This window comes from Bombina bombina, chromosome 6, assembly GCF_027579735.1.
Source record: "Bombina bombina isolate aBomBom1 chromosome 6, aBomBom1.pri, whole genome shotgun sequence".
Lineage (NCBI taxonomy): Eukaryota > Metazoa > Chordata > Amphibia > Anura > Bombinatoridae > Bombina > Bombina bombina.
Window position 1 is genome coordinate 1,005,654,944 of NC_069504.1, and position 13,278 is coordinate 1,005,668,221.

The 13,278-nt window shown below is 38.5% G+C and overlaps 1 protein-coding gene across 3 annotated transcripts in view; it reads right to left on the minus strand.

Moving 5' to 3' along the window:
• The window catches only part of FAXDC2 (fatty acid hydroxylase domain containing 2), a 176,667-nt gene that overhangs the window by 44,046 nt on the left and 119,343 nt on the right, over positions 1-13,278 (minus strand). For all 3 annotated transcript variants that reach the window (XM_053718707.1, XM_053718706.1, XM_053718708.1), the window contains one exon: positions 4,060-4,226. In XM_053718707.1, coding sequence (XP_053574682.1) covers positions 4,060-4,226 — 167 coding nt within the window. The remainder of the gene's footprint in view (positions 1-4,059; positions 4,227-13,278) is intronic.

Consider the following 13,278-nt stretch of genomic DNA (forward strand, 5'->3'; position numbering starts at 1 on the left):
ATATGCACTGAGACAATCTGAACTATCTTTAAAAGATTTGCTTGATTATGGCAGAACATTAGAAATTGCTGACAGGCAAGCTGCAAGCATAGAAAATAGATCTACTGAAGATCAGTTTATTACAAATAGAGTTCAAAAAGACAGTTCAACAGTACAGCCCACAAAAAAGAAACAGATCTCATGTGTGTTATGCAGGAACTGTGGGGGTTTCTATCCACATAATGGGACTTGTCCTGCAAGGAATAAGCAATGCAGGGCATGTGGGAAATTGAATCACTTTGCAAAGCAATGCAGAACAAAACTGTATCAAATACCTCAATCACATACTGAGCCACATACATCAGAACAGTGGAAAGTAAATCTAGTCAGATCTCCTGATCAAAAAGGACAATATTCAAACAATGATGACAAATATGTATTTGTAGTAAACAACATGTGTAACCTAACTCAGCCACAAGTTGATGTACTCATTAATGACACTAAAATCACTGCATTGATTGATTCAGGATCTGCTGTCAATTTAGTGGGTGAACAAACATTTCACATGTTAAAACCACAACCACAGTTATTACAGAGTAAAATAAATATATATGCATATGGATCAACTAAACCCCTTAATGTCATTGGTAAATTTACAGCCACATGTGCATTTAAACACAACAAAACAGCAACTATGTTTTATGTTGTAAAGGGTCAAAATTCTTCTCTTCTGAGTTTTGAAACTTCATCCAGTTTGGGACTTATAAAGCTTATGAATGCAATTTCACCTAGAAAGGACACAGGATCTGTAGCAGATCGGTTAGTACAGCAGTATTCCCATTTGTTTAATGGCATTGGTAAATTGAAAGATTTTCAAGTACAGCTGCATATTAATCCACATATAAAACCTGTAATACAACCACATAGAAGAATTCCATTTCATCTAAGGCACAAGGTTGATGCTGAACTCAGGAACCTTGAAACACAAGGAATCATCGAAAGAGTGCAGGGGCCAACTCCATGGGTCTCCCCAATAGTATCAATGCCAAAACCCAAAGACCCAAATAGTGTAAGAATTTGCATAGACATGAGGCAAGCCAACACTGCCATTATCAGGGAGCGCCACGTTACCCCAACATTAGATGATATAATTCATGATCTCAACCAGGCAAAAGTTTTCTCCAAACTTGATTTAAAATCAGGCTATCATCAACTGGAATTGGATCCAACAAGTAGATATATAACTACATTCTCAACACACACAGGATTGTGGAGATACAAGCGCCTAAGTTTTGGTGTTTCTTCTGCTGCTGAAGTATTTCAAAATGCAATACAGCAAACATTATCTGGAATTCCAGGAGTTAAAAACTTCAGCGATGATATCATTGTGTTTGGAGCTACTCAAGAGGACCATGATAAAAATCTCACAGCAGTTTTTGAGCGACTTCATGAGAAAGGACTTACCTTAAATTGTAGTAAGTGTGAATTTAACAAAACTAAACTAGAATTTTATGGATTTGTTTTTTCAGCTGAAGGCATATCAGCAGACCCAAAGAAAGTGGAAGCAATTCAGAATGCAAATCCTCCAATAGACGCCAGTGAAGTCAGAAGTTTCCTAGGGATGGTGAACTACTGTTCTCGATTTATCCCTAATTTCTCTACTATTGCCACACCTTTAAGAGAGTTAACAAAGAAAAGTGTGCCATGGCGTTGGACTGAAACTGAACAACAAGCTTTTCAACAACTGAAACAGAGTTTGACCAGTGACAAGACAATGTCCTATTTTAACCCTCAACGGCAAACTATTCTTTTAGTAGATGCTAGCCCTGTTGGTTTAGGTGCTATTCTGGCGCAGAGAGACAAAGGCAAGCATTATATAATTGCTTATGGTAGCCGTTCTTTAAATGATGTGGAAAAACGTTATTCTCAAACAGAACGTGAAGCTCTGGCAATAGTTTGGAGTTGTGAATACTTTCATTTATATTTATATGGTTGTCCATTCACACTGATCACAGATCACAAGCCTTTACAGTTGATCTGGAATAATCCAAAATCCAAACCGCCCGCTAGAATAGAAAGATGGGGTTTAAGACTACAACCATATAATTTTACTGTGGTTTACAAATCTGGAAAAGAGAACCCAGCAGACTATATGTCTCGACATCCTATATCAACAGATTCATTCACAAGTTCACCAAGTTCCATGGATGCAGAGGAATATATCAATTTTGTTACTAATCATGCTATACCTAAAGCATTGAGTTTAGAAGAAATACAACAAGCAACATTAGCTGATCCTATACTGCAAAAACTCGCTGTATTAGTTCGGAATGGAAAATGGTACACAGCTGATTCTGACAAAATACATGGAAAAGAGTTGAAGTCATTTGCAAGATTTAGCAAAGAACTCTCAGTGAATAATGACAACAGTATTATCTTGCGAGGTAATCGACTAGTCATTCCGACATGTTTACAACAGCAAGTATTATCCTTAGCACATGAAGGTCACCAAGGAATAGTTAAAATGAAAAGTTTATTGCGAGAAAAAGTGTGGTTTCCATCAATAGATCAACAAGCAGAAAAGTTGGTGAGAAATTGTATTGTGTGTCAAGCCACAACTCCAGGAGCTCACAAAGAACCTTTAAAAATGTCTGCATTGCCTGAAGCACCATGGTGTAATGTGAGTATAGATTTTTATGGTCCATTACCTACTAGAGATTATTTGATGGTGATTATAGACGAATATTCAAGATACCCGGTAGTAGAAGTTATCAGCTCAACATCTTCAGTCACTGTTATTCTGGTTTTAGACAAAGTTTTCTCTTTATTGGGAATTCCTAAAATTGTTAAAACAGATAACGGTCCCCCATTTAACAGTACTCAGTTTAATAAATTTGCGTCATATCTTGGATTTAAACATAGGCGCATTACTCCTTTGTGGCCACAAGCTAATGCAGAAGCTGAAAGATTCATGCGTTCTATGGGGAAATTTCTAAGGGCAACTACAGCGCAAGGTAGACCATGGAAACAAAATGTATACTCTTTTCTGAGAGACTATCGATCAACTCCCCATTGTACTACTGGCAGATCACCTGCAGAGCTGTTATTCAATCGCAAACTTCGGATCAAAATTCCGGATATAAATGATTCGCTAACAGAGACACTCAACAAGGACTTAATACAAAAAGACAGTCATGCCAAAGCCAAGATGAAAGCTTATGCGGATAAATATTATCATACCAAATCTGCTCCTTTTGCTGTTGGAGACAGAGTCCTGTGTAGGCAAGATAGACGACACAAGTTGGATACTTTATATGATGTCATCCCATATACAGTTACAAGAATTCAAGGATCAATGATCACTGCAGTAAGAAATGGACATACAATTACTCGGAACTCTTCTTTCTTCAAGAAACTACACAAAGAACAGGACACTGAAGTATCTGATGCAGAAGATGATGATTCTGATATACCCAAATTATTTCAAGAACATGATGATAATATGAATAACTCAGAGAGCAGTGAGGGGGAAGAAAACTTAGCATATGATCAGTCCTTAGATACTAATCGAAAATACCCTCTCAGAGAAAATAGAAGACCTCCTGAATACCTTAAAAACTATGAAAAATAATGTGTTTTCATGTAATGTATTATGTCATCATGCAATTCTTTTATGTGAAATATAGTTGGTCTTATTTCTAGATATTAAGCATAGTATATATATAGTTATATTTATGTTTAGTTTATTTGTTATGTTTCTAATCTAAAGTAAGGGAGAGATATGGTGTTTGTTGTGATATTATAATATATAATGCTCTCTTCCTAGTTTGTGCTCTGACTTGTAAATGTATATAATTGTTGCAAAGAAGCAGGGGCGGGGACAGTGTTGTTGAAGTGAGGAACCAGGAAATAAAGTGTGTAGTTAGTTGCTGTATAAATGGACTCTGTGTCAGATATATTTCTAAACCACCTGGATTTACAAACACTACAGTAAACTGTTAAAACAGATCTCAAAACTGTTTAAATTATTGTATCAGTTCATGTTTAGGTGGATCTTTTCTTTACTCATCACATACTTACTTGAGATGATGAAAATCATGGAACTCCGGGGATGGGAGGAGTGGCAGGTGGTAACCACAATGTGAAATAGTGGTTGTCACTAGTGCAAGACAGAACCATAACATGATGGTGGCAACATGGGATCCCATCAGCATGGGACCCACCATGGAAGGTAACATATTGGAAAACTAAAACAAAAAGACAAATATACTTACTTGAAAAAGCTTTGGTACACATTGGTATCTATTTAAAATCTCATTTATGCTAATTTTGCTAATTTTTAATGGACACATTTCTTTCACATTAAACTATATAATAAAGTAAATTTAGAATATAATTATTATATAAAGATACAAAGAGACAGCACACCCTCCAATTCAAGAGTATGTATTAACTGATTAAAACTCTCAAATCATTGAACTTACAGAACTGCTGTAAAAGCATTTGTCAGCACAGTCACTTGGTGACTACAGGGGCAACAAACTCATGAAAATGCTGGTGAGACACGAGTGACCAGTGGGATTGTAGAACTCTGAGCAAAGGATCACTCAGCTGAATTTGGACCCAGTGCCAGGCCACTTCTGTGGGATTAAGTGTGGACACCAAGTGACTATGCTGACATGAATGCGTTCTCAGCACTAATGTAAATGCAATTATTTGTGTGTGTGTTTTAATCAGTTAAATAGTTTTGAATCGGAGGTGCTCTTTGTATCTTGATAGATTTGACTGTAAACTTTTGGACAACAGGACAAAGCAGAATTGTCTGGATTACATCAGCACTCCGAATTAAGAAGTTTGATTGCAAAAGCATTGAAAAAATGATGACATCCTCAAATTTTAGCCATGTTTGGGACAATTTTTTTACGGCTAGATTATTTGCGTTATGAGCGGCTCGGTACTAACTTGCAAGCTATTTCCACCACTCACCTCCTTATATCGCTGCTATTACAGGTTTGCAAAAAAAACGGCGTTAGCAGGCAATATGTCAGCGTTGAGCTCCATTGAGCTCCATACCGCACCCAAATACCAGCGCTGGTTTTACGTGCTCGTGCACGATTTCCCCAAAGGCATCAATGAGGAGAGCCGGCTAAAAAAAAGCCTAACACCTGCAATAAAGGAGCGTAAAGCTCCGTAACGCAGCCCCATTGATTCCTATGGGGAAAGAAAAGTTATGTTTACACCTAACACCCTAACATAAACCCTGAGTCTAAACACCCTTAATCTGCCGTCCCCGATATCGGCGACACCAACATTACTTATTAACCCCTAATCTGCCGTCCCCGACATCACCGCCACCTAACTACACTTATTAACCCCTAATCTGCCACCACCTACCTACACTTATTAACCCCTAATCTGCCGCCCCCAACGTCGCTGCCACTATACTAAAGTTATTAACCCCTAAACCTAACCCTAAGTCTAACCCTAACACCCACTAACTTTAATATAATAAAAATAAATCTAAATAAAAAATTACTATCATTAACTATATAATTCCTATTTAAAACTAAATACTTACCTGTAAAATAAACCCTAAGCTAGCTACAATATAACTAATAGTTACATTGTAGCTATCTTAGGTTTTATTTTTATTTCACAGCTAAGTTTGTGTTTATTTTAACTAGGTAGATTAGTTAGTAAATAGTTATTAACTATTTACTAGCTACCTAGTTAAAATAAATACAAATTTACCTGTAAAATAAAACCCTAACCTGTCTTACACTAACACCTAACCTTACACTACAATTAAATATATAACATTAATTAAATACATTTAACTAAATTACAAAAACAAACAAACACTAAATTACACAAAATAAAAAAGAAATGATCAAATATTTAAACTAATTACACCTAATCTAATAGCCCTATCAAAATAAAAAGGCCCCCCCGAAAAATAAAAAAAAACTCTAGCCTAAACTAAACTGCCAATAACCATTAAAAGGGCTTTTTGCGGGGCATTGCCCCAAAGAAATCAGCTCTTTTACCTGTAAAAAAAAATACAAACAACCCCCAACAGTAAAACCCACCACCCACACAACCAAAACCCCCAAATAAAATCCTATCTAAAAAACCTTAAGCTCCCCATTGCCCTGAAAAGGCATTTGGATGGGCATTGCCCTTAAAAGGGCATTTAGCTCTTTTTCAGCTCAAACCCTAAGCTAAAAATAAAACCCACCCAATAAACCATTAAAAAAAACTAACACTAACCCCCGAAGATCCACTTAGTTTTTGAAGACCGGACATTCATCCTCAACAAAGCCGGGAGAAGTCTTCATCCAATCGGCAAGACATCCTCAATGAAGCCGGGAGAAGTCTTCATCCAAGCGGCAAGAAGTAGTCCTCCAGACAGGCAGAAGTCTTCATCCAGACGGCATCTTCTATCTTCATCCTTCCGATGTGGAGCGGCTCCATCTTCAAGACATCCAGCGCGGAGCATCCTCTTCTTTCGACGGCTAGTGAAGAATGAAGGTTCCTTTAAGGGACGTCATCCAAGTTGAGGACTTCTTGCCGCTTTGATGAAGACTTCTCCCTGCTTCGTTGAGGATGGATGTCCGGTCTTCAAAAACTGTAAGTGGATCTTCGGGGGTTAGTGTTAGGTTTTTTAAGGGTTTATTGGGTGGGTTTTATTTTTAGCTTAGGGTTTGGGCTGAAAAAGAGCTAAATGCCCTTTTAAGGGCAATGCCCATCCAAATGCCCCTTTCAGAGCAATGGGGAGCTTAGGTTTTTTAGATAGGATTTTATTTGGGGGGTTTGGTTGTGTGGGTGGTGGGTTTTACTGTTGGGGGCTTGTTTGTATTTTTTTTTTACAGGTAAAAGAGCTGATTTCTTTGAGGCAATGCCCCGCAAAAGGCACTTTTAAGGGCTATTGGCAGTTTAGTTTAGGCTAGGTTTTTATTTTATTTTGGGGGGGCTTTTTATTTTTATAGGGCTATTAGATTAGGTGTAATTAGTTTAAATATTTGATCATTTCTTTTTTATTTTGTGTAATTTAGTTAATTGTATTTAATTAATATAATTTATTTAATTGTAGTGTAAGGTTAGGTGTTAGTGTAAGACAGGTAAGGTTTTATTTTACAGGTAAATTTGTATTTATTTTAACTAGGTAGCTAGTAAATAGTTAATAACTACTTACTAACTAATCTACCTAGTTAAAATAAATACAAACTTGCCTGTGAAATAAAAATAAAACCCAAGATTGCTACAATGTAACTATTAGTTATATTGTAGCTAGTTTAGGGTTTATTTTACAGGTAAGTATTTAGTTTTAAATATGAATTATTTAGTTAATGATAGTAATTTTTATTTAGATTTATTTTAATTATATTAAAGTTAGTGGGTGTTAGGGTTAGACTTAGGGTTAGGAGTTAATAACTTTAGTATAGTGGCAGCGATTTTGGGGGCAGCAGATTAGGGGTTAATAACAGTAATGTAGGTTGCGGCGATGTTAGGGACAGCAGATTAGGGGTTAATAATATTTAACTAGTGTTTGCGATGCGGGAGTGCGGCGGTTTAGGGGTTAATATGTTTATTATAGTGGCGGCAATGTTGGGAGCGGCAGATTAGGGGTTAATAATTTTATTTTCATGTTTGCGATGCGGGAGGGCCTCGGTTTAGGGGTTAATAGGTAGTTTATGGCTGTTAGTGTACTTTGTAACACTTTAGTTATGAGTTTTATGTTACAGCTTTGTAGCGCAAAACTCATAACTACTGACTTTCAGTTTACGGTATGGATCTTGTAGTTATAGGCTGTACCGCTCACTTTTTGGTCGGACAGGCAAACTCGTAATACCGGCGCTATGGAAGTCCCATTGAAAAAGGACTTTTTGAAAGCTGCGGTAGTTATGTTGCGTTACGGCCAAAAAAGTGTGCAGTACAGCTATACCTGCAAAACTCGTAATACCAGCGGTAGTGAAAAAGCAGCGTTATGAGGCTTTTTCACACATAACCCAAAACTCGTAATCTAACCGTTAATTTTTAACCCTTTAGTTATTTGATATAGAAATAAAACCTAACTAAATTTAATTATTTTAACTGTTTATTTTGCATAACATAGAGCACCTACTAAGGTCTTTATTTATCATTATAAAAAGAGCACAATTATTAATTTTATAGATTGTGTAGAATATTTACACATCTAGATGAGTCAGATGTTTTCCAACATAAATCCTCAATATACATTTTTTACATTGCAGTGGAGGATTTTGGATACAAAAACAATTTATGCACCTGATACATTAATTTATTTCATGGTGGTGAGAGTTCACAATCTATTACTCCTTGTAATTTCTCTTCCTGTCGAATAGGAGGAAGCAAAGATTCCCATACCCCAAGAGCTCTATAAAACCTCTCTCACCTTACTGGAAACTAGTCTTATGTATAACCAATCAAGAAATATAGGAAAAGGAATAAGGCAAGGAAAACAAAAAACATATACCGGAACTACTGCCTGAAGGACTTTCCTACCAAAGGCTGTTTTAGAAGAAGCAAAAACATTAAAATGGTAGAATTTAGTATACGTATGCAAAGAAGACCAAGTAGCTGCCTTGCAAATTTGGTTAACTGAAGCCTCATTCTTGAAAGCCCAAAAAGTGACAACTGATCTGGTAGAATGAGCAGTAATCCGCTTAGGTGGAGATTGTTCCACCTCCAAGTTCGCTTTATGGATCAAGAGTTTCAACCAAGAAGCCACAGAAAGTCATAGTAGCTTTCTGCCCTCGTTTAGAACTAGAAAAATGGAAAAACATACTAGAAGTTTGTTTTAAATCATTAGTAGCATCTACATAATACTTCAGGGCTCTAACAACATCCAAAATTGCGAAGAAGCCTCTATGAAGAATTCTTTGGATTAGGACACAAAGAAGGGACAACAGTTTCCTGACTTATATAATCCAAAGACACAACCTTAGGCACAAAATCAAAGTTGGTTCTCAAAAGTGCCTTATCCTGATGAAAAATGAGATAAGGTGAATCACAAGAAAGAGCAGAAAATTCAGAAACTCTTCCTGGCGAATAGGAGGAAGCAAAGATTACCATACCCCAAGAGCTTTATAAAACCTCTCCCACCTTACTGGAAACTAGTCCGACGTATAGCAAATCAAGAAAGGTAGGAAAAGGAATAAGGACAAGGAAAACAAAAAATTATACTGCAACTACTGCCTGATGGACTTTCCTACCAAAGGCTGTTTTAGAAGCAGCAAAAAACATTAAAATGGTAGAATTTAGTAAAAGTATGCAAAGAAGACCAAGTAGCTGCCTTGCAAATTTGGTTAACTGAAGCCTCATTCTTGAAAGCCCAAAAAGTTACAACTGATCTGGTTGAATGAGCAGTAATACGCTTTGGTGGAGGCTGTTCTACCTCCAAGTACGCTTTATGGATCAAGAGTTTCAACCAAGAAGCCAAAGAAACAGTCATATTAGTTCTCTGCCCTCGTTTAGAACCAGAAAAATGGACAAACATTACTAGAAGTTTGTATGAAATCATTAGTAGCATCTACATAATACTTCAGGGCTCTAACAACATCCACATTCTTTGGATTAGGACACAAAGAAGGGACAACAGTTTCCGGACTTATATTATCCAAAGACACAACCTTAGGCAGAAAATCAAAGTTTGTTCTCAAAAGTGCCTTATTCTGATGAACAATTAGATAAGGTGAATCACAAGAAAGAGCAGAAACTCTTCTAGCAGAAGAGAGAGCCAAAAGAAACAAAACTTTCCAAGAAAGAATTATGCAAAGGTTCAAATGGAGAAGCCTGCAGAACCACTAAACCAAATTTAGATCCCAAGGTGGAGAAATTGGCTTAATAACAGGCTTAACACATACCAAAGACTGAACAAAACCATGAATATCAGGAAGATTAGCAATCTTCCTATGGAACAAGACTGAAAGCAGAAATCTGCCCATTTGAAGAACTGGCAAATAAGCCCATATCTAAACCATCCTGTAAGAACTGCAAAATCCTAGGAATTCTAAAAGAATGGCAGGAAAATGCCATTATCCATTCACCAAGAAATAAAGGTCTTTCAGACCTTATGAAAAATCTTCCTTGTTACAGTCTTATGAGCCTGGTTCAGAGTCTCAACCACAGAATCTGAAAAACCCCTTTGCCTAAGAACTAACCGTTCAATGCCATCAGGCTTAGAGACTTGATATGAACATGGAAAAAAGCGGGTCTTGAGACAAGTCTGGCCGCAAAGGAAGAGGCCATGGAGGGCAACTGGACATCTTCACTACATCTGCATACCAAACTCTGCGAGACCAAGCTGGAGCCATGAGAATTACTGATGTCTCCTCTTATCTGATCCTCAAATTTACTCTGGGAAGAAGAACCAGAAGAGGAAAAACACAGGCAGCTGAAAGGACCAAGAAGCTACTAAAGCATCCACCAACTCCACCTGAGGATCCCTGGGTAGTTTATTTAACTGAAAGCCCATCAGATCTATGTCTGGGAACCCCCCAAAATCCACAATCTGGATGCAGAGACTGATGATTAAGAAAATCTACTTCCCAGTTGTTCACTCCTGGAATAAGAACCACAGAAATCAGACAACAATTAGTTTCTGCCCATGAAAGGATACAAGGCACTTCCCTCTTGGCTAGGGAACTTTGTGTTCCCTCCTTGATGATTTATATAAGCCAAAACAGTGACATTGTTTGATTAAAAACAGAGATGAGACTTCCTTTTCAAGAGAAGCTGCTCTAAAAAACTCTAAAAATAGCACAGAGTTTTAGAACATTTATTGGCAAGCTTGCCTCCGAAGGAGTCCAAACCCCCTGGGCCCTCAGAGACCCCCAGACAGCCCCCAAACCTGTAAGACTTGCATCTGTAGTGATCACTGTCCAGAGAGGACAAGCAAAAGAAGCCCCCTGCAAAATAAGCTCATGATCTAGCCACCAAGATAGGAACTGACCCATTCTGTGATCTAGAAAGATCTCTTAAGACAGCTGAGTATGATTCCTGCACCAATGGTGAAGCATACAAAGCTAAAGAGGCCTCATGTGAAAACCAGCAAACATATTAGCATCTGATGCAGCAATCATGAAACCTAATACCTTCATACAAAGAGCAACTGAGGAAAAAGAAAGACAACCAGCTTCAGCCTTCTCTGATCTGATAAAGATAGTTTCATGGAAACAATCTATCTGTACCCCCAGTAAAGTAAATGTTGTTAAGGAACCAAAGAACTCTTTACAAAATTCTTGGAGCTGTAGTCAGATTACATAGCAGAGCAACAACCTGAAAGTGCTTGTCTAGAAAGGTAAACCTTAGAAACTGATGATGTTCCCTGTGAATTGGAAGATGAAGGTAAGCATTCTTTAAATCTATTGTGTGTAATGCTTGTGGGATATTCCTCTATCAAACCAAACTTGGCCAGTAGTCTTCTTATCCTGGCATCAAGTGGAGTGATAGGGAATATCCCAGAGCAGAGAAAGTTGGTAAAATGAGGTAAGCAATACTCACAGTAGGCAGGGCAGTCCTTAGCGGCAATAGGAAGGAAATCCGGCAGAATAGCAGTTCAAGGGTAAACCAATAAAAGGACCAGGAACAGGCAGGAGTCAGCAACAAAGGGAAATCCAACAATATAACAGTTCAGGGGTAAACCAATAGAATGGTCAGACAAGCAGAGTTCAGCAACAGTATATCAATCCAGCAGTTTAGGGGTAAAGAGGCAGAGTGGTCAAACAAGCAGAGGTCAGCAGCAGTATATCAATCCAGCAGTTTAGGGGTTAACAGGCAGAGGGGTCAAACAAGCAGAGGTCAGCAACAATATAATAGCCCAGCATACAGCAACAATAACACCCAGGAGCACACAAAGTAACACCTATACTTGGGCAGTGCATGTAAGCACTGCAGGTACTTACATAGGCGCTCATTTGCACCAAGAAGGAGACACAGGTGTACAGAGGAGCGGCATCCAGGATGGAGAGGCAGCGTGTGGCGATGACGTCATCGCCGCACGCTCTGAAGCACAGCCTGCGTCTATGGCAGTGGCCATAGCAACCAGTCACCACCACCGTGTCTATGGCAACAGCCATAGCAAGCAGCGGCACGGCGTGACATAGCCCCCTTCCTAGGGGTTACCTCCGGGAACCAAAGGCGGCTTGGAGGGATGAGCAGCATGAAACCTGGAGACCAAAGGAGGAGCATGCACATCACGGGCAGGAATCCAGAAACGATCTGCCACAGAGTAACCCTTCCAATGCACTAGGTACTGCAGTTGCCTGCGCCTGTATCTGGAATTCAGGATCTTAGAAGCCTCATACTCAGGTTCACCATGAATTAAGAGCGGAGGAGGAGGAGGTCTGAGTCGAGTATATCTGTTCTTGATGTAGGGCTTGAGTAGTGAGATGTGGAAGATTGGGTGTATACGCAGGGTTCTGGGCAAGGCCACTTTGTAGGCAACAGGAGACAGTCTTTTAAGGACCTTGTAAGGGCCGATAAACCTAGGCCCTAATTTGTAACTGGGTTGACGTAGACAAATATGTCAAGTAGAGACCCAAACACGTTCACCTACCGAAAAGGCACGAACAGAAGCTCTATGATGATCAGCAAACCTCTTGTATCTGGAGACAGCTGAACGTAACTGAGAGTGAATATGTTGCCAATATGTAGTGAGGTTAGTGACGTGTCGGTCTGCAGCAGGGACCCTTGTGGACTGAGCAGAAAGAGGAAAGACACAAGGTTGGTAACCTGCTGTGGCTTGGAATGGAGAACATTGTAGAGAAGAGTGCCAATGAGTATTCTTTGCTAGCTCAGCAAGGGGTAACAATTCAGACCAGTTGGTATGGAGATAATTAACGAATGTTCTGAGTTAGGCTTCGAGATCTTGATTCACTCTCTGTCAGCCCATTAGTCTGAGGATGGTAGCCAGAAGACAAAGAAACAATGGTTCCAATCAACTTGCAAAAGGCTTTCCAAAAAGTAGAGATGAATTGTGGACCTCTGACAGAAACAATATTCATGGGAATGCCATGTAATCGTACCACATGTAACAGTAAAAGAGATGATGGCAGTTTCTTTAAGGGCAAAAAAAAAAAAAAAAGTCCCATCCAGACCACATAGAAAATATATATATATATATATATATATATATATATAGTGCCAACTTTTCCAAGATTCACCGGTAGATAAGTTGTTTTAGTTGTAGTCCTCAGGGTAACAAACAGTTAATGCAAGCCTCCCAAAATAGTCTTTAATTTCTTTTTAAGGCCAAGCAATCTTTATATGACTTTA